This window comes from Lathamus discolor, chromosome Z (assembly GCF_037157495.1).
Source record: "Lathamus discolor isolate bLatDis1 chromosome Z, bLatDis1.hap1, whole genome shotgun sequence".
In the NCBI taxonomy this organism is placed as follows: Eukaryota; Metazoa; Chordata; class Aves; order Psittaciformes; family Psittacidae; genus Lathamus; species Lathamus discolor.
Genome location: NC_088909.1, coordinates 24,377,408 through 24,397,544, shown reverse-complemented (window position 1 = coordinate 24,397,544; position 20,137 = coordinate 24,377,408). Strand labels below are relative to the sequence as shown.

Genomic DNA, 20,137 nt, shown 5'->3' with positions numbered 1-20,137 from the left:
TCACAAGAGCAGAGTAGAGGGGCAGGGTCACCTCTTTCGACCTGCTGGTCTCGCTCCTTTTGATGCAGCCCAGGATACGGTTGGCTTTCTGGGCTGCGAGCGCACACTGCCGGCTCATGTTCATTTCCTCATCGACCAGCACCCCCAGGTCCTTCTCTGCAGGGCCGCTCTGAATCTCTTCTTTGCCCAACCTGTAGCTGTGCCTGGGATTGCTCCAACCCAGGTGTAGGACCTTGCACTTGTCGTGGTTGAACTTCATAAGGTTGGCATCAGCCCACCTTACAAGCGTGTCAAGGTCCCTCTGGATGGCATCCCTTCCCTCCAGCATATCAACCGGACCACACAGCTTGGTGTCACTGGCAAACTTGCTGAGGGCGCACTCAAGCCCACTGTCCATGTCAGCGACAAAGATGTTGAGTAAGACCGGTCCCAACACCGCTCCCTGAGGGACACCACTCGTTACCGGTCTCCAGCCGGACATCGAGCCATTGAGCACAACTCTTTGCCTGCGGCCGTCCAGCCAGTTCTTTATCCACCGAGTGGTCCATCCATCAAATTGATATCTCTCCAATTCAGAGAGAAGGATGTCGTGTGGGACAGTGTCAAACGCTTTGCACAAGTCCAGGTAGATGACATCAACTGCTTTACCCTTGTCCATCAGTTCTGTAGCCCCATCATAGAAGGCCACCACATTGGTCAGGCAGGATTTCCCCTTAGTGAAGCCATGCTGGCTGTCACCAAGCACCTTGTTGTTTTTCATGTGCCTTAGCATGCTGTCCAGGAGAATGTGCTCCAAGATTTTACCAGGCACAGAGGTGAGACTCACTGCTCTGTAATTCCCCGCGTCTTCCATTTTCCCCTTCTTGAAAATGGGGGTTATATTTCCCGTTTTCCAGTCGTCGGGAACTTCACCTGGCTGCCATTATTTTTCAAATATGATGGCCAGTAGCTTAGCAACGTCATTCGCCAGCTCCTTCAGGACCCGCGGATGGATTCCATCAGGTTCCATGGACTTGTGCACGTTCAGGTTCTTAAGACGGTCTTGAACCAGATCCTCTCCTATAGTGGGCCTAAGGTCTTCATTCTCAAATTTTTACCTTTAAGTGGAACTGACTGAAGTCTTAACCGCGCTTTCCCAAAGAATCTTAGAGAATAACAGAATCGTAGAACGCTTTGGATTGGAAAGGACCTTAAGATCCTCTAGTTCCAACACCCTGTCACAGGGAGGGACACCTCACACAAGAACATGGTGCCCAAGCCCCGTCCAACCTGGCCTTGAACACTGCCAGGGATGGAGCATTCACCACTGCTTTGGGCAACCTGTGCCAGTGCCCCACCACCCGCACAGTGAAGAATTTCTTCCTTCTAGCTAACCTGAACTTCCTCTGTTTCACTTTAAGCCCATCACCCCTTGTCCTCTTGATACAGTCCCTGATGAAGAGTCCCTCCCCAGCATGCTGGTAGGCCCCCTTCAGATACTGGAAGGCTGCTATGAGGTCTCCACCCCGCCTTCCCTTCTCCAGGCTGAACAGCCCCAGCTTTCTCAGCCTGTCTTTGTACAGGAGCTGCTCCATCCCCCTTAGCATCCTCGTGGCCCTCCTCTGGATTTGCTCCAACAGCTCTAGGTCCTTCTGTTGAGGACACCAGAACTGTACACTGTGCTCCCAGTGGGGGTCTCATGAGAGCAGAGGAGCAGGATCACCTCCCTTGACCTGCTGGTCATGCTCTTGGTGATACAGCCCAGGACACAGGGGGTTTCCGGGCTCAAGCGCACGCTGAAGCGCCTCATGTTCCAACCCCCAGGTCCTTCTCCTCACGCTGCTCTGAATCACTTCTCTGCGCAGCCTGCAGCTGTGCCTGGGATTGCCCTGACCCAGGGCCAGGAGCCTGCACTCGGCTTTGCTGAACTTCATGAGGCTGGCCACCTCTCCAGCATGTGCAGGTCCCTCTGGATGCCATCCCTTCCCTCCAGCGCGCCGGCTGCACCACACAGCTTGGTGTTGTCTGCAAGCTTGCTGAGGGCGCTCGATCCCACTGTCTGTGTCAGCGACAAAGATGTTGAACAGGGTCTGCCCCAACACTGACCCCTGACGGACACCATTCGTCACTGGTCTCCGTTTACACATTGAGCCATTGACCGCGACTCTCTGTGTGCAGTCATCCAGCCAATTCCTTGTCCAGCGGCTGTGCATCCAGCGAATTCATGCCTCTCCCGTTTAGAGACAAGGACGTTGTGTGGGAGGATGCTAAATGAAATTTATTGGCTCCAGAGAGCACGAACGTGGCGGGAAGGGCCAGGGGCAGCTGGTCACTTGCGGGTGGAGGGCAGGCCCCGGAGGTGGTAGATCCAGGAGCCGCCAGGGCAAGAGACCACCAGCCTGCTGGTGACAGGAGCCGGGCCGCCCGTGAAGGAGACGGTGATGGTGGTGCTGCTCTTGGCGCGCAGCATCTCGGGGGCCCTGACGCTGAAGGCCGGGTGCTTTACGGCATACTGGAACGCAGTGGCCCTCGGGAAGACGTTCCTGAAGGAGATGGAGGTGGTGCCGCCGGCTGGGATGAGGAAGGGGCCCTGGGGTTCAGGGGGCAGCGCAAGGCCGATGAGTGGGATGCAGTACTGCCCGCCCAGTGCAGAGCTGAGCTGCAGCGTGGCCTTGGCTTTGCCCAGGTGGCAGGGCTCAAAGGTCACTTCCACATTCAGCTCCGAGCCCCCAGCGCTGGCGGGTGCCGCACTGATGGATTTTGCCGTCCGGAAGTCGGCACAGTCGGTCTGCGCAGGGGAAACAAGAGACCATGGGGGGTTGGTCACAACAGCAGAGCCAGCGCCTCGGGAAGAACACGATGGTCCCCTGGCCCTGGCCCGTCCCACCCAGACCATAGCCCTGGTGAGTGCCTGCGGTGAATGGGCACGAGAAGCGTGCAAACGTGCCCAGCAGGAACAACCCTGCACCCAAGCCCCAAGACTGCCAGACCTGGGCTGCAAGCGGGAAGCAAGCCCAGGCACCACGGGGCCTGAAAAGCAGCTCCAACCAGGGCAGCAGACACGGGCCCGCAAGGGAGGACAAGCCCACACTAGTGGGAAGGGCCCTGGGCTCACATGGCCACCCTGGCTCTGCCAGGCCACGCCAGAGGCACTCGGACCCCCTGGTGGAGAGGGCTGGTGCTGGCCAGAGGAGCTGCCTCCCAGCCAGAGCCCTGGCAGCCCGGGCTCACCTGTAGGAGGTACTCGGTCTCCTGCTGGGCGAAATTCCGTATTTTGGTGGTGATGGTCTGACGGGAGCCCAGCGTGGTGCGGAAATACACGGGCTTCTCTGGCCTGCTCGAGGTGGCTTTCAGCTGCAGGTTGTAAGACAGAGAGCCCAAGTCGCTGCTCTGGAGCACCAGGTGCCCCGTGCTCTCACCCGTTTTCAGGGGCTGATACTCCAAGACAAGATCCGCCTGGGAGGAAGGAAGGAAAAAGCCACGGCGTCAGGCACAGGCAGGGAACACGTGTGCCTGAGAAGGGGGCAGCTGGTCCCTGCTCTGCTCAGGCAGCGCTTGAAGGCTGGGCTGCCTTCCCCGCTCTGACTCCCTCTCTCTCGGGCACAGCCTTGCTCCTTCTGGGGGACGGTTCACTCAGGGACAGATCCCAACAGCTCAGAGCCCTCCAGCATGATGCCAGAAGCTGCCCACCCTAAAAAGCCCCTGTGCTCCCCCAGGGCACACACCATCTCCTGTCAATGCAGGCTGCAGACAACCTGGCCGCGGGATCAGGCTTGTCCTGCAGCCACTGGCTCCTTTCAGGCATCACCCTCCAAGAGCCCCCCCTCCGGCCACGAGTAGGGAGAGCAGAGTGAGCTGGAGGAGCTTTGCTCCTACCTTTGACTGTGCAGGAACAGTAAAGTGATGTGGAACGCTGACGTCCGGCACTTTGCAGTTGATGGCAAACGTCACCGGGACAGGCAGAGGGTTGTCCACCTTGACGGTGGAGAACGCTCTCTGCCGAACGGCGGTGCTCATTTCAACAGTGCCGATGGGTCCCGAAGCCATCACCTTGAAAGTCACCATGTGGAACAAGTACTCTCCGGTTGTCTCGTTGAGGAAGGTCACCTGAATCAGACAGAAAGGGAAGTGCTGCTCATTCCACACAGGAAAACAGACCCGGAAGAGCCCACCAAGCTCAGCGCCCTGCTTCCAGGAATGGCTATGAGCACCCAGCGAGGAGGAGTGCAAGACCAGAGAAAGCACCTGTGGTATTTCATAGGACCCGTGCACGTGGAGGTATGAAAACGGGCGTGTAGCTTCTCAGTGAGCCAACAGCTCCTTGAAGGGCCCTGCAGACCAGTGTCCTCACTCACCTTTGCCCTGTAGACTCCTTCTTTGTAGGAGAAGAAGGTGAGCTGGTAGTCCTTCTTCGCAGAGCTCGGCACGTCGATGTATGAACACCCCTGCAGCACGGAACTGCTTTCCAGGTTCTCTGGTTTGAGCATGTCAATAACCACCAGGAACCTGCGGGTGAGAAGGACGCAGTGAAGGTCAACAGGAAGGACTCCCATAGGATACCCATCGTGCGGGGGTACAATACAGTCCCTCTCATCCTCAGTGCCTCGGGCACAGGGCGCCAGCTCTCACCCCCCTTGGAGGAAAGTCCTCCAGGATGGCTCTGCACAGGCAGAACGTGGGTATGGCCAGACACAGCCAAGGAGAGGGAAAAGCTTTCAGGAGGGAGCTTCCAGGCACTGGAAGCTTCCTTCCTTGTGCTGCTGCAGGGATTGCTCATGAGGCCAGACTCCCTGGGCTGGACTCACCTCTGTGGTCTCTGCAGCCAGTTGGACACAGGGATGAGCTCCGTGTGGGAATTCCTGCACGCAACCTGCCGGGAAATGGCCCCTGAACACCTGGGGGCTTCAGCAGTTCCTTCCAGCTGGTAGCGTAAGCCTGTCCCGTCCGGCAGGGGGAAGAAGATGGAGCCCTACAGACAACGAATAGGACAAGTCGGTTCTGGAGCACCCCTGGACAGTCCCACGCCTGAGGCTCTCACTGAGGCAGCTTTCAGCACGTCCAGCTGGCAGAGCTGTGACTGCAGCCCTGTCCCGCGCAGGAGGAGACAGACGCCAGCGTCGCACCTGCTCTGAGCTGCTTGTGAGCGGGTGCGTGGCCCACAGGACACGGCACAGCTACAGGACACAGAGGCATCATCTCTGGGCAAAGCAAGGAAACACGGGCCCTGCAGCAGAGCTGCTCTGCACATCCCAACACTCCCTTACTGGCCCCACTCACCTGGGCATGTCCCTGCCAGCCTGTGCTCACGCAGGGACAGCCGTGGGCAGGGGGTGGCCGTCCCTGATGAGCTCCATTGCCTCAGTCCTGCTGGCCTTAGCCCCAACAGCGCTGACCAGAGAGCAGCCTGTAAGCTGGCACAACAGGGGCCCCCAGACATGGGCCATGGAAAGCTCATATCCATGCTCATTCTGGGTGCCCGTGCATCCCAGACACCTGCCTCTGCCTCCACAGCAGCTGAAAGCTGCAAGACTCCTCACGCAGGCTGTACGTTAAAGAGATGCTGAGCACGTGCGACCCTAAGGGCACAGATCTGCTGAGCACCCTGGAGACTTGAGGCCAGAAATCTCTGACCTGGCCCACTGTAAGGCCAGCTGGAGCGGGACAAGGAGCGCGACAAGGACCCGGCAGCTCCAGCACCACAGAGCCCTTCTGAACTGACCCCTTGGATTTAGGAGCTTGTTGCTGGCCTGGCACAGAAAACATTGCAGAGGGGCCAGTCACCCCCCTGTGCCCAGCCTGAGACCTGCAGGAAGGGCTCCTCCCAAAGCTCCTGCATGACCCTCAAGAGATCTCTCTCGTTTCCCACCTGCCTGCTCACGGCCAGGACGGCACTGACAAACTGCAGGGCAGCTTTGCCCTTCTTGCTCCCTGCAAGCTGCAGAAGGACACCAGCCAGGTGCTGCTGGCAGAAGTGGTTGTGCCCGGGGCTTGGAGAGCCTGTGCAGCCCGTGCGCTGAGCATGGGGGTCTCTGAGCCCCCTGGGCTGCCACAAGCAGCGACCCAGAGCTACGCAGAACAAACTTCATTTCTTGGCCTGCAGAAAGCCTGGCTTTTTACGTTAGCTGCTCCAACACGTTTGGTGCTCAGTCCCGACTTCCCATCTGCCCTTTGCCCGTGCCTGGCCCCCAGCCACCACAAAACCCAGCTTCTAACAGAGAGCACAGGACACCTTCAGCTTGGACAGGACCTCCAAAGGTCATCTTGGCCAACCTCCTGCCCAAAGGAGAGTGACCTACGAGGGTCATGCCACGAGGGTCAGCACGCTGGCACAGCTCACCTACCTGATGCTTCTTGTTCCCACAGCTCATGGTTAGGGGTCTGTAGGTGACCTGGTAGGCCTTTTCTTTTTGCCTGGCCTCCAGATGGATAAATTCAGGCCCTTTCCAGTATTTCCCCTCAACAATGGGCTGCAGGGTCCAGGCCTCGCTGCTCGGGTTCGACAGGAGGATGGTCTGGCTCTGCTTCTCACGCACATTGCAGCTGAAAGTCAGGGTCTGCAACAGAGGAGCACAGAGGCTGCGGGGTCGTACCCACAATCCTTGCCACTCTTCTCACGCTGGCTCTACACCAGGTCCTGGAGCACGGGGAGCAGCTTTTCCTTGTCACATGCAAAAATTACACTTTGGCCACAGCTTTTGGAGTAAATCAAGCTGGTTGTTCTTGAAGAAGGGAGCAGAACAAGCCTTTCGCATGCTGGGTGAAAGGAAACTTCAGGGGAGTCCTGAAAGGAAACTGCTGTGCAAGGACAGATCTGCAGCCACACAGCCCTTTCCTTCATGGGCAGGATGAAGAGGAGCTCCATGCTCTCTTTGGGAGCAAGAGCCAACTGCTCCCAAGCTACCCCCTCCCAGGGGCTGGATGCAGATGCCTTGCCCCTTCCTACTGCTGAATGCCCTCCCCTGGCCCGGCACGGGGGAGAAGTGTGGCTGCGGGTGCAGTGCTGGGATACAGCGGGGTGGCTCTGTGGGGAGGGTCTCAGGAGAGCCCGGCAGGGTGCTCCCACGGCACGGGTGCTACAGTGCAGAGCCAGGACAACCGAGCTGCTCACTGGAGGAGCAACACCTCGAACAGGGGAGAAAGGCAATGACAGGGCTCAGGAACTCTGGCAGTCCTGCCCAGCACTTTCTCTCTGGGATACCCCGGCACAAGCGAGTCTGCGCTCGCAAGTGTCCTTCAGTTCCTGCCCTGGCAGAGATGTGGCACAAATGCTGGGGTCCAGGGGCCCATCCTGTCCCTGCTGCGTTACCTCTCTGGTGCCAGGGGCCTCCACGCAGGATCCTGATAGCGTAAGGCAGAGCGCCTCGCTGCCCGGGATGAAGCACCGCAGCCCCTCGTACTGGAGAGCCTGGCTCAGCTTCGAGGGGCGGAAGGTCACAACGAAGGGGACATCCACCCCTGGCCTGATGTAACCCTTTGTGGGGCTGATAGAAAAGTCCGGCTGGAAGCTCTCCACGTCCCACAAAAACCTTGCCAAGGAAAGCACAAGGACAGGAAAGAAGGATTAGCCACGGGGAGCTGTCAAGGCAGGGTAAGTCTCAGCGTGAGGCTCTCCGTCTCTGGTGGGCTTTCCCACCACATCTCAGGCCTGATGCTGAGCCACCTGGCAATAAGGCTTCAGGCTGGGCAGGACCCACTGCACCCATCTCTAAATGAGCTTTTGCTCGTACCCCCTTGCTAACTGCCAGGGCCTGACTGCACGGCCATGGCTGCACGACTCTCCAGCGGGATGGAGAAGCAGAGAGGAGCTATCTGGGCACACTACGGCTCCTCACAACCCTCATCCAAGCAATCAGCCCTCAGAGAGGCGGGGGGGTCCTGCTTTACCTGACTCCTGCGTCGCCCGCGTTCCGCATGACGACGCGCCGGCACGTGTAGCTCTGCCGTACCACGGCTCCAAAGCTGAGCTGGTCCTGGTCCAAGCTCACGAGGCTGCCCTGGCAGGAGCCCCGCACCGCAAAGAGGGAGCGCACCAGCCCGCGGCACTCCAGCAGCACTTCCCCGCTGAACGGCTGCATGCGGCGCTTTGGGGAGAAGGTCACCTCCACTTTGCAGGTGTCTCCTCTGGCCTTCAGCTTTAGCTCCTTGCTGGGCTTCAAGCACAGAACCTACCCGAAGAGATGAGTGGAGACTATTTCATCTGGCAAGCCAGCTGCGGAGCCTCCCTCACCAGACTCAGGGAAGAGGCTTCCAATTCCTCTTCTGTCCGCACCAACACTGACCCAGTCCCACTCATTCCCTCGTAGGCATTCCTAGGTAATACCAAAGGTGTTTTCTGCCACGTGTCCACCTGGTCACGGTGAGGTCACCTCTGCCTTCTAAAGCTTTCATGGAAGTTCCAACAGAGCTGTAACCCTCCCTCTTTCAAGATTCACCTCCCTCGCCTTTCCAGATCTAAAATATGTGGCTGCATCCTGACCTATGCGTCTAAAACAGGTTAGAGGAATTGTGCCGCCTTCTCACTTGTGGCTCTCGGGGAGTCCTGGCACCCAGCTCAGCTGAAGCATTCACACTGCAAGCATCTGCTGGCAGAGCAGTGCCAGCAGGGAGGACGGGGCAGGCACAGGCAGCCAGGGCAGCCCACAGCTGTCATTAGCTACTACCTCCCACCCACAGCAGCTCATCGCTCCCTGCAGGCACGCTAAAGTGCTCTGCAGAGAAGGAATGGCACTTACCCCAGCTTCCTGCAACTCTGGCACGGTGGATGTGACTCTGAGCTTAAAGGCGAGAGGGCCTGCACTCTTGTTGGCTATGGTGACGATCTTCTTCACCGTCTGCCCAATGCAGATGTTTCCTAGCTTCACCACCTTTCCTGGTGGATGCACAACGTCAACCTGAGGCAGGAGGGATTGATATCAAGCCAAAGGAAAGAAGGAGAAGAGGTTTTCTGCCACTCTCGTGGCAGAAACACAAACCATGCTAGGCTGGGGAAGAGATGAGGAAATGAGAAAACCATGCTGGGTGCCACCTGCACTTTTAGCATTTAGATTTCATCTCACCTTCATTTCTATGCCCCTTCCTTGGGCCTCAACAGTCAGCTTCTCAGCCGGGGCACACGGAGGCAGCAACAAGCTGTTGTGGCTGTTGTCGTCTTTAGGTGTCCGTAGGAGCTGCGCACAGAGGGAAGAGAAACCACAGACAGCATGAGTTTCTGGACCTTCACCACGTGAACAGACTCCCCAGACGAGCCATCCCCTCCCATATTCTTTCCCCCCAGTGGCAGGGATTATCCAAGTCCCTCCACAGCCTGCCAGCAGAGCCGGCTAACCCTGGAATGCCACCGGGCTTTGCCCTGCGCGCTGCCCCCGTCTCCCTGGCACAAGCCTGGGAATGCTGGAGCGCTGGGAATCTCCAGGAGCGTGCACAGACCTTCCCCCTCACCTGCTCCTCAGCAAGGTGCTGCTGGTCAAACTCCAGTGAGTAAACCCCACAGGGGTTCTTCACCACCACTGTCCCCTCTTCCCCATGGCTCTGTGGCAGCAGCGGTCCCAGCTCGAGCTCTGCGGGGCTCAACTCCAGCCGTGGCTCCAGACCACATCCCAAGACCGGCACCCGCAGGCGTTGGCTGCTCTGGCAAATCTGGATCTGCAGCTCGCCCCGGTAGCACTTCTGCAAAGAAGCAGCACAGAAAGCTCCTCCGTGAAGCCCCAGGTGACAGCGCCTCCAAGGCAACAATCGCCCCAGGCTCAGGGGTCTTCTCAGCACCTCTAAGCTGAACCCAAACCAGGCAGTTACTTAGAGCAGGGGCTACAGCATCTGCATGGCTCTGAGTAACTGCGGTGAGTCCTGCTGGGGAGTGTAAGTGGTCAGTTGGCTACCAGATGGATCTAAAACAGCCTATCAGAGGTTTTCACCTAGTCGTGGGGGAGCGCAACGCACGTGAGAAAAGTCTGCTTTCTCAGACACAGTCCTGGCGCTGCAGCACCGGGCAAACATCAGCTGTGTGAAAGAGGCAGCTGAGCTCTCACTGGACAGAAATAAGGATCGTCTTCTCTGCTCAGTGCTTGGCTCTGGTCAAAGCCAGACACGAGACGCTGAAATCTCCACGAGCAATTGAAAGATCCCTGCGACTGTCCCCAGCCATGGAAGCACTTGGGTCCATCCTGTCACACGCTGCCAGTTTCCAAGTCACGGTGGCCACATGCAAACTGCCTTTGGGAATGCTCCACCATTTAAGCTGACTCCCAAACGGCATGGGACCGTGCAGGGGAAACTGAGGAACGGTGGGCACAGGGCTGGCAGAAAGCTCCACGCGGAGGCAGAGCTCATTCCCCGCTCCCTGGGCTGGCCTCCCCTTACCACACTGCCCTGACAGTCCTCCTGGGGGTGACACCCACCAAACTCACCTCTTCCGTGGGTGAAAAACGGACTTGGACATGGCACTGCTGTCCTGGAGCGAGGGTTCCAGCTGAGGGCAGCACCTCAAAGCCACAGGGCGCGGGCCTCATCTCCTCCCGCAGCTTGTCACGCTCGCTCGCTGGCAGATGTTTGTCCACCTGCGCACAGAAACCAGTCGCGTGAGGTCTCCTTGGTCTGCGAGGACAGACCCTCGGTTCCTGCAGTGCTCCAAGATGCTGGCACGGTGCAGGGAGCACCTTCATCCCACCCAGACGTGGCCACCCCTGCCTAGAACTGCAGGGCAAACATGTTGGCAGGGCAGGCAGATGGGGAGGCAGTGTCCTCGGAGGGGGAGGAATGGGTGAAGATGGCAGAGAAGTGAAGCGTCAGCTAGTGAGCAGGCCCAGGTGAACCAGCCTTGCTCTGTACCCTCAAAAGCTTCCTCAAGCGAGCTGCAGCCCAAGTGCTCAGGCAGCCAGAGGGGCGGGAAAGCCAAGAGAGGCAAAGAAAACCCAACCGAGAAGTTGTGTGTTACACGTTGTCTGTGCTTTACCTCCTTAACAGCCTCATTCATGCTCATGGACCATTTACAGGGGACCTGGGACGTGTTGTGGAGCTGGATGGTTTCTTCTTGCCACTGCCCACACTGGACAGAGGAGAACTCCAGCCTGTCCCTCGAGAGGCAGAGGGACGGCTCAGCCACAATGGCACGCAGGCGGACCTGGAACGTGGGGCCTCCTCTGACCTACAGAAGGACAGAGCATCCAGTTGAGAGCCCGGCTGACACTCGCTGCTGTGCCCAACCTGCTGCCTGCCCCACAAGCTGGCCTACCTTGATGGGCAGGAGCACATCCACCTTTCCCAGGGGCACGTTGGCACTTTGTGGGTCGAAGCACACTTCAAATGTCTTGGTCTCACAGCAGGGCAGGCGCTTCACAAGGTCCAGGCACACGCTGAAGCCTGAACACAGGAAAATCAAGCAGCTGAGATACACAAGCAACAGGAAATGGCTCAGAAGCACGGCAAGGCCACAGGGGTGTCCTGGCTGGCAGCTCTGTGAAAGACCCCTTTCCATCTCCAGAGAAGCTGCTCTGCTCCCCTTGTCACTGCCCAAAGCAAAAGGATTTTCACAGCCAGAATCCAGGGGTTGCAGGCTAAAAACGAACCACATTGGTTGAGGAGCTCCAGCAATTCCTTCAGCAGGCATCTCAGGGAAGGACGCATACACCTCTCCAAAGGACAATTTCCAACTAAGATACCAAATGCTGTGGTGTTCCCTGGACAGCGGCTTAGAAGAGACGCCTGGCCACCCGTCACAGACAGCAGTCCCCGTGTGACGGAGCTGCAGCCTTACCCCAAGGCCTCTTTGCGAAGCCTGTTTCGATACGGCACAGGATCCCACAGGCCGTTCAATAAGGCTGAGCAGAAGTGCTCTGGCACTAGGAACTCTAAACAAAGCACTTCCGAACCACAGAGGGTCCATCTGGCTGCAACATAAACCCTCAGAGTGCACAAAGAAACTCCGATGGTGCTCACGGGAGCCAAGAGCAGTAGATGCTGAGAGGCGATCACGCTGATCAGCCCATCTGGCCCCTGCAATGACTTTTTAGGGCAGCCACAGGCAGACCAGGTCTCTGGGCACTGCTCGACAGAATTCAGGCTCTTGAACAGGGCACCGGCCAGAGGGGTACTAAGAAGGAAAAAGCTGCCCAAGGAAGTACTCAAATCTCCCCATGCCCAATGGCTCCAGCTGATGTGGCAGAGACAGCCCCTTCAAGCCCCCGTGAAGCCTCTTTACCACTGGTTACCTGTGTTATACAGGACATATCCATCGGCCTTGAAAGATGCAGGGAAGTGCCCGGTGTTGGTGAGCTTCACCATGTGTGTGTGGATGTCACCGGGAATGACATAGCCAAGGTCCAGGACGTATTCGGGCAGCTCAGCTCTGAAAGGAGGAGGAAGGACACTCTGTAAAGCCCAGCATGGCGTGGGGTGGAGAAGCAAATGGAGGGGATAATTCTGTATCCACTGCTGTGAAAACTCAAGCCAAGCCCAGGAAACCCAAGGCCTGACCTGAGCACCCAGTAATAAGACTTGGCTAAGTCATGGGGAGTGCAGGGCCTAGGATTTATCAGCCACCAACGGGATCTTCGAGTCAGTTTAAAGCGGGTACTGGACACAGTTCCTATGCTGTGAAAAGCCATTGCAGAGAAGTCCACTGCGTCTCCACGGGTCTCAATGAAACTGCTAAGCTGGTGTCCGGCCCAAGCCTGAAACTGCTTCAGGACCTTCTCACAGGATTTCCTTGCAGAGGATACCTCCACTGCTCTGCAGCCAGATCTGTCCCCAAAGCAGCGCTTGAGAGTATCGCGTGCAGTAACCAACACTACAAGATTGCTGTGAAGGTCTTTTTGCAGGCAATCCCACTTGGAAAAGCACATAAGGGATCTGGACCATTCCCTGCTCTTCCTGCTTAGTGGGGTCTGCTTCTCGGCACAAAGACACCGGCTTGGAGATGCCCCTTTCACAGCTGGTCAGCAGGGGTGGTGCCTGTGCTGTCTGCAAGGGCTTGCTGGTCTGCACCCCCTCAGCTCTGAGAACAGAACCCAGCAACTGTGGGGAGTGGAGCACCTCCAGAGCTCAGGGTAGCACTGTGCAAGTGAGGACACCGAGCTGCCCACAGGGAGCACGGCATAGCTCTCAGCATCAGGCCCTTTCTGAAGTCTTCAGCTATTCCCAACTCTGAGACACAAGGAGCTCTCAGGGGCAGGGCTGCACTGCTGGCTGTTACCCTCGCGGCCCCTGGAGACAGGCTACAGGAGTCCCTACTAACTTGAGAAGCCTCCGATGTACACGCTGGTGAAAGGCAGTGTCCTCCGGGGGACGGGAGGCGAGAGCTTTCTGCTGCTCCAGGGCATGTTCCTCAATCAGCATCTCCTCCATCTGCATCTGCAGCTGAGCATCCCACTGAGGAAAGGAAAGACAGGGGCTGGTTAGCCAAGGTCCTTCCCAAGGCACAAGCTTGTCTTGGGTGGAGGATCCCACCCTGCTCTTGTTGAGAGGGGCGACGGAGTCAGTCTGTCTCACTGATCGGTGTCTGTGACACTTCCTGCTCTCTCAGGCAGGATCATATCCCCACAGAAATGAACTCCAGTGTCTCTGCCTGCCCAGTTATCAAAGCTGATCTGGACAGACACACAAACAAGCCAGAAACCTTCCAAAGCTCCAAGTATGTCCCTGCCTCCAGTCAGTGCCAAAGCAGCCTGGACAAAAGCTCTCCTGGAAAGGGAACCATGAGAGAGCTGGAGCCTCCTGGAGATACAAAACACAGCACAGCCTCAGGCTGCATTCAGGCTGCTGCTTTACGCTCTGTAAAGCTGGCAGGGCTTGGCCGGTGAGCAACAAACCCCCCAGCACCGCCCTGTGTGTCCTTCAGAGCACCAGAAACCCAACTGCCCGAGCACAGCTTTCAGCATCTCCCTGGGGTAGTCAGGAGCTGGCGCATCGCCACGAGGGACAACTCCCAGAGGTGGGCAGCCCAAGGGGCACGCTGAGCTGACACACTCCGTGGCCAGGGGTGTGCAGGGAGGTGCCCAGTGCCGGCAGGGCCCTGGGCAGCTGCCGTGGGGCGCAGGGGCTCCAGTGTCTCGCAGGAGGGTGGCACGTGCGGGACAGGGCAGCAGCTCTACTCACCACGGTGCCCGAGTCGTCCACGCGGGGCTCGGCTGCCACAGCCTCCCCCAGAGCAATGGCCTCTTCTCTCTGGCTGCCTTTGTCCAGCTTTTCTTTGGCCTTTAGGAGGATCTTCTCATATTTGGCGTTGCCTGAAAGCACAGGACACCACCCATAGCAGTGGGGCAGCACAAATCCCACGGAAGACGGGAAGCCCCATTCCCCCGACACCCAGACACAAACTGCTCCAGCAATGTAGGGAAAGGAGATCCTGCTGCTTCTCACCCCCACCCGTCTTTCTCGCCACACAGGAGCATCTCAGCCCCACAGCGTGATGCAAACCCAACCCCTGTCAAAATCCCTGCCAGCCTCTATTACAGCTTTCCCAAGCTTTTCTGCCCAGCCATCATCTTCCCAGACCTCTTGGCAAGCTGTGCACGATGGTTCCTGCGGCAAAGCCCACATGGGCTCGTCTGCCAGAGGCTAAAGAAGCAACCAGAGGGCTGACCTTGTCTGACAGCCCTGAAACCTCCAGGCCTGCTCGAGGTGCCTGTGAGCTGCCCTGTGGGCATATGGCATGGGGGAAAGCCGAGCAGACAGGCAGTGCTCACCTTTGATGTTCCTGGGCAGGTCCAAGTGGATCCTGGGAAAGGTCCCCTCTCCTTTCAGGGAGATTTTTTCTGGCTCCAGGTGACCCAGTTGGATCTGGAAAGCCCTGCAGAAGACTCCAGGCACTCCTGGCAGGTAATACACTTTCAGCACTTGCTGCTTGCCAGGTTCAACGTAACCCTGCAGGGCACACAAGAGGGAGGGACGCAGTGTACCAAAGAGGATTCCGTGGAGGGATGGCTCACATGACAGACGCGCTGAGAACACAAGACAGGTTCTCATACATAAGGAAACATCAGACATCACCACCTCCAGCTTTCCTGTATCCAAACGCCTGAGTCTCACTGCTCTTCTGCTCACAGGGTTTACCCTCTGCTAGCCAGAGCCAGGCACAACAAACCAAAGCTCTTTCACCAGCTGCTCTGGAAGAACGGAGAAGGGCCTCTGCTTCCAGCAGGGCCAGCAGCTCCTGGCAGCAGCTTGCAGGAGAGGACATCAGCATGTCACCCCTCAGACGGACAGGCACTGAGGAAGGTGGAAGCCACTTGGCCCTTTGGCTTCCTCTTCCCATCGCAAAAGGGCACCAAGACAGGAACACTGCTCCAGCTCTAAGACACCCAGGCAGGATGACAAGCTGTGATGGAGTGATGCTCCAGTGATGGCACAACCAGAGAGCTCAGCACTCAGCTCCAAAGAGCTCCCGGAGCACTCGAGCCTCCCACTGGTGCTTGCTGTAGGACAGCAGAGCCAGCGGCGCCCAAGGACAATCAGGGGCTCCGTTAGGATTCTGCTCGATGGACCTCCTCTGCCTCTGCAACAGTCGCTCACAGCCCTGTCTCTCCTGGCTGGTTTTGGACGGGGCTTGTGTGTTCATTCCCCCTGTTTTCCCCCAAAACGCTCTCCTGGGCAGCCTGACACAGGCCGGGTGAAGCCCTTGTGCTACTCACCCTGCTGGGCACGACCAGGGGCACGCCAGGCAGAGGGTTGGCTGCAGTGCCTGTGCCGGGGCTCAGCACCGCAAAGGCAAATCCCAGCTTCCCGCTGTTTTGCAGGGTCAGCGCTGCTTCCGTGACTTTGTTAAACACCTGAGGAGAGGACAGAAGAGCAGGAAGTTACAGGCACATGTCTGCTGCCAAGAATTTCATTCCTCTTCCATCGGGTTGAAAGCAAAGGAACACAGCCCAGAAGCAGGGAGCGCACAGGAGAGATGGGCACTGGGCTCTCTGGGTTAGCCTGGGCAGCCCGCGGCCACAGGGTACTCCTGGGCCCTACACAGGAACAGCTATTTGTGGCAGAGGTGCAATAGCAACCATGGAAAGATCAGTAATAAAGCAAGTAGGGGACACAAGCTCTCTGCACTTGAAGGTGTCACCCAACTGCAAGCTGAAACACAGGAGGAGGCATTGGGGCATTTCAGGAGAAAAGGCACCTGCACACAAGTATTTGTGGGCACAACACAAGCCAAAACGGAGGGAGAGAGGGCAACGCACACAGGGCCAACAGCTGGAAACAGCTGTGGGGGTTGTAACCGGAAAGAAGTACAGTGAGGGTTATTCGGGGACATTCTATCCGGCTACGGTGACTGGAAGCCCAGGTCAGCTGCCTCCTTGGTTGATGAATCAGGAGCATTAAAAGAGAGCACCTCATTTGGGCTTTAGGAGCAGATCAGCGGATGGATGTCTCAGGGACACATCCCTCTGCAGATCACCACTGGGATCCTGCCTGCCCCAGGAGGCAGCGTTAGTTAGAGGATGGATTCCCAGCTTTGGGCTGGGCTGGGGTGGAGATGGTCATTAAACGCCAGCTTGGAGGTATCCCCCAAACGTTGGACTTCCAAGCCACAGAGCCAGCGAAGCAGCTGGGAAGGGGGGAGAGCCCTGGACCCGGGTGGGCAGCAGCCCACCGGTCATGCTTGGAGGCAAGGAGCACTGACAAGAGCAGCGTGCGGTACCTGCAGCCCGCAGTCGATCTCGGTGGTGTCCAGGAGGTAGCTGATGCGCGAGGCCTCCCCACGCAGAGCCACCTCGTAGCTCGGGCCTCCCTCCACCCTGCACAGCGCCGTGACCTGGCTGACGGTGTTGGCGTGGCCGAAGAAGGAGAAGGAGACGCGCTGGCTCTGGCCCGGCTGCAGCTCACCGTGCAGCGGCAGGATATCGAAAACCTGCAGGCAGGGAGGAGAGATCCACACGTGGAACACGGGACTGATGCAGGAGAGCAGCCTCAGCTTGGGCCAAAGGACAGACGTGGCTGCAGGGGCCTCTTCCTCAAACACAGGCAACATCCTCCTCATCTCACACTGCAGCCGTTCCACTCACCAACGGAGAAACCATGGGGAAAACCTTCTCCCACAGTCCCAATTAATGCAGTAGCTAATACACTACATTCATTTGTGGTGTCTCCTGGCAGCAAGAAATTCTCTCTGCTGCAGAACTTGCCTTCAAAAACACCTTTTCCTGCCCTCAGAAGAACACGAGACTGGGAGCTGAGAGCCTGTGGAGCCGGGGGCAGGATCCAGCCCAGCTCCTCGCACTCCTCATGCTTTTCCCTGTCTCTGATTCACATCCTGCTCTCTCCAGATGCTGCAGCAACTGCTGCCTCAGCAAATGCTGCCGCAGCAAATGCTGCTGCAGGAATTCCCTACCCACCACTAGATGAGGACCAAGATGGATAAAGTCCTCCATAGCTGCCGCACAAGGAGTGTTCTTGACCAGCCCTATTAACACCTCCCATGTGGCCTCTCCAATGACCACCGATGCGCTTGTTATGACATGAGGCCACTCTGGCAGCAGCACCCAGGACACCAGTGGGAGTGGGAGTATGTAACTGCTTGCTACACTGGAAATGTGGAAGTGAGACAGATTCCCACTTACCTCCTCCACACCCAAGGCGAGGGGCTCTGTCTCCATGAACCTGGAAAAAGAACAGACCTTTGCTCAGGGACCTTGCAGTGGGAGGGAGGGAAGTCTGCACAGCAGCTCCTCGGCAGGATGGGGCCCCTGCGGGGGCATCAGTGGTGTGAGCTCAGCAATGAGCTCCAAAACTGGGATGGAGCAGGTCAACGCCTGGCAATGAAACTGCCATAGCAGCGCTGCAGGCAGCTGGCAACTGCTTGCCTCCAGATCTGCTATCTCCTGCTGCGTGATTCTGAAGATCCATTCCGTCACTGGAGAAAACACCTTGGTGCAAAGGCTTAGCTCAGCTTTGAGCTCTCAGAGGTCCAAGGGCTGAGGCTTAGGGTTAGTCTGTCTCTAACCACGTGGGTCTACAACAAGAGTAACCACGAGAGATTCGTGCCTCAGAAGTCAGAGAAAGGGCACACGTTGGTCTACACTGCCTATGTCCAGCCACACAGCAACAGTTGGATTGTGTTGCTCATATGATCACTCTGCCCCAGGTAGCAGCAATGACCAAAGAGCAAGGAGGAAAGAACGGGCTGGACAATTAGAAAGAAAAAAATGTAAACACACAAAGTCTTGTTGAGGCAGAGAAACAGCATTTTTCTCTCCTGACCAAAATAAACGTGCGCAACTGATCCTGGGAGTCTCTGATGACCAGCTCCAGCAAGGTCCCAGGTAGGGAAAGTTCCAGTCTTTGATCTCCCCTTCATGAGACCTGATGCTTGATTCCCTCCATGTCAGACTGAGTTAGAGCTGATGATTTAGAATACCAACAGTGCTTAGTGTGGACCAGAAATAACATCTGACACGCTGCCCTTCTGCAGGCTCCTAATGAACACTTTGAGTGTTTGGTGGTAACACCTTGGAGACCATCTTCATTTCCAGCTCTGGCACACAGCATCCCATGGTGTCTGCTGAGTGCCCCGGAGTGCCCCAGTGCCCTGGTCGTCTCCCCCAAGCCCTCCTAATAGCCACAGCTCATCTCCAGTTCCCAAGAGGTCACCTCCTCCGAGTCAGATCCCAATTCCCTTCACACAGCTGCTTCTTGATCGTTTCCCTTGTTTGTAATAACAGCGCTTCAGTGCCACGTGGTGAACTTTGCTGCGTTTCCTAGGGCATTACGGAAAACCATTTGCTACCGTCCTTCAAACTGCCCAGAGCAGACTTTTGTGCTATGCAGAGAAGCCGCAGCAGAAGGAACACTAGGAATGTGCTTCTAGATGTGCTTCAGCACCACTACAAGTTTGCTCTTGGCCTTGGAAACCATAGACCACCACTGCATGGTCCTCCTTCCCAGGGATGTCCATACAAGGGCTCCCTCCAGCATCTACAGCTGGACCTAAAGTCACAGCAGAACCTGCCATTCCTCACTAAAACTCTACATAGCTCTCCTGTGAATGTGACGTGCAGTTCAAGAGATGAACACGCACTTCAAGGGGCTGTTTGCCTCAGGCCACGAAGATCTGAGAAAGCAGCTTTCTACATCAGCCCTCCTGCCCCCAGGAACCCATACAGGCCTACAGCAAAGCAGAGCAAGGGACTGCGACAGCAGTGTGTCACTCTGATGGCAGTGCCTGGGTAGGATCTTAGTACAAAATGACAACAGATGGGCTTAGCAGGGAAGGACACCTTCTACATCCGCTTCTCCAAGTGCCGAAGCATGGCTTTGCAGCTGCAGAGATAAAGCAGGACTCCAGCTTATGGCTATGTGAAAAGGGTCAGTAGTGTCCTACAGTCCCAGCCTGGCTGGAGAATGCTGTCTCCTTCCCAGCATCAAACCGGCGGAGATCACCTGTTCCCTGAGCACCTTGGCTGAGCACAACTCAGAGGTGTGATTTCCTCAAGGGAAGGTTGAAAACAATTTGGCAGATCAGGCAAATGGCCTCGGGCTTTGCAAACCACAAACAGGACATCAGGAAGAAGAGCTTCCAGGAGAGGGAGAGGTGCGCATACCTCACTGGGTTCACCTGGCTGTCCTTCAGGAATGCCCAGTGGTACTGGACAACCAGTGCGCTGCAGTTGGTCATCTCCATGTAACGCACATCCTTGCTGTCATTCAAGATGCAGCCAAAGTCCACCGCCGTGCTCTGGATCTGGAGATTCGGGAAGCAGACTTCTCCCCGGACGGTGACCTGCTCTTCGTGAGGATGCTCCAGGAACTTGATCTTCAGAGCCTTCTCCGCTGCCCGGATAAGCAAATCCTCCTCATAAGCAGGGTTAAATCCGATGCAGAGTTGAAGTTCCTCCCCTGTCCTCAGCTTCATGGGCTGCAAGGAGATGAAGAGAAAATGTTCAACGTGTGACCCCAACACGGGCTTCTGGCTTCATCCTTCATTTTCTTCACGCTGTCTGACCAAGCACCGCACTTTTTTCTGAAGCTGCCTGAGGCTCACGGTTCTGTGCTCTGCACCAATACAAGAGGAAATCCACGTTGGTCTCCTGAATTCTGGAGCCGCAGAAGCCACCTGCTAAACACAACCAAAGCAGCACTCTGGCACCCAGGCCTTCGCCCTCACTCTGGAGGAACTCCTTTAGCCTGCAGCACAGCGGTGGCTGCACCTCTGACAACACGTGCACTGCAGAGC

The 20,137-nt window shown here is 57.2% G+C and overlaps 2 protein-coding genes across 2 annotated transcripts in view; both read right to left on the bottom strand.

Moving 5' to 3' along the window:
• The window catches only part of LOC136005865 (hydrocephalus-inducing protein-like), a gene marked incomplete at its 5' end in the record, with an annotated part of 57,974 nt that extends 51,456 nt beyond the window's left edge, over positions 1-6,518 (bottom strand). Inside the window, 6 exons of the mRNA XM_065663758.1 lie at positions 2,375-2,767; positions 3,211-3,414; positions 3,856-4,086; positions 4,335-4,485; positions 4,785-4,948; positions 6,321-6,518. Coding sequence (XP_065519830.1) covers positions 2,375-2,767; positions 3,211-3,414; positions 3,856-4,086; positions 4,335-4,485; positions 4,785-4,948; positions 6,321-6,518 — 1,341 coding nt within the window. The remainder of the gene's footprint in view (positions 1-2,374; positions 2,768-3,210; positions 3,415-3,855; positions 4,087-4,334; positions 4,486-4,784; positions 4,949-6,320) is intronic.
• Positions 6,519-6,526: 8 nt separating this feature from the next.
• Positions 6,527-20,137, bottom strand: part of LOC136005864 (hydrocephalus-inducing protein homolog) — a gene marked incomplete at its 5' end in the record, with an annotated part of 43,039 nt that continues 29,428 nt past the window's right edge. Inside the window, 14 exons of the mRNA XM_065663757.1 lie at positions 6,527-6,533; positions 7,864-7,973; positions 9,481-9,645; positions 10,383-10,532; positions 10,928-11,119; positions 11,207-11,334; positions 12,183-12,319; positions 13,166-13,341; positions 14,068-14,159; positions 14,658-14,835; positions 15,603-15,740; positions 16,607-16,816; positions 17,526-17,565; positions 19,506-19,819. Coding sequence (XP_065519829.1) covers positions 6,527-6,533; positions 7,864-7,973; positions 9,481-9,645; positions 10,383-10,532; positions 10,928-11,119; positions 11,207-11,334; positions 12,183-12,319; positions 13,166-13,341; positions 14,068-14,159; positions 14,658-14,835; positions 15,603-15,740; positions 16,607-16,816; positions 17,526-17,565; positions 19,506-19,819 — 2,037 coding nt within the window. The remainder of the gene's footprint in view (positions 6,534-7,863; positions 7,974-9,480; positions 9,646-10,382; positions 10,533-10,927; positions 11,120-11,206; positions 11,335-12,182; positions 12,320-13,165; positions 13,342-14,067; positions 14,160-14,657; positions 14,836-15,602; positions 15,741-16,606; positions 16,817-17,525; positions 17,566-19,505; positions 19,820-20,137) is intronic.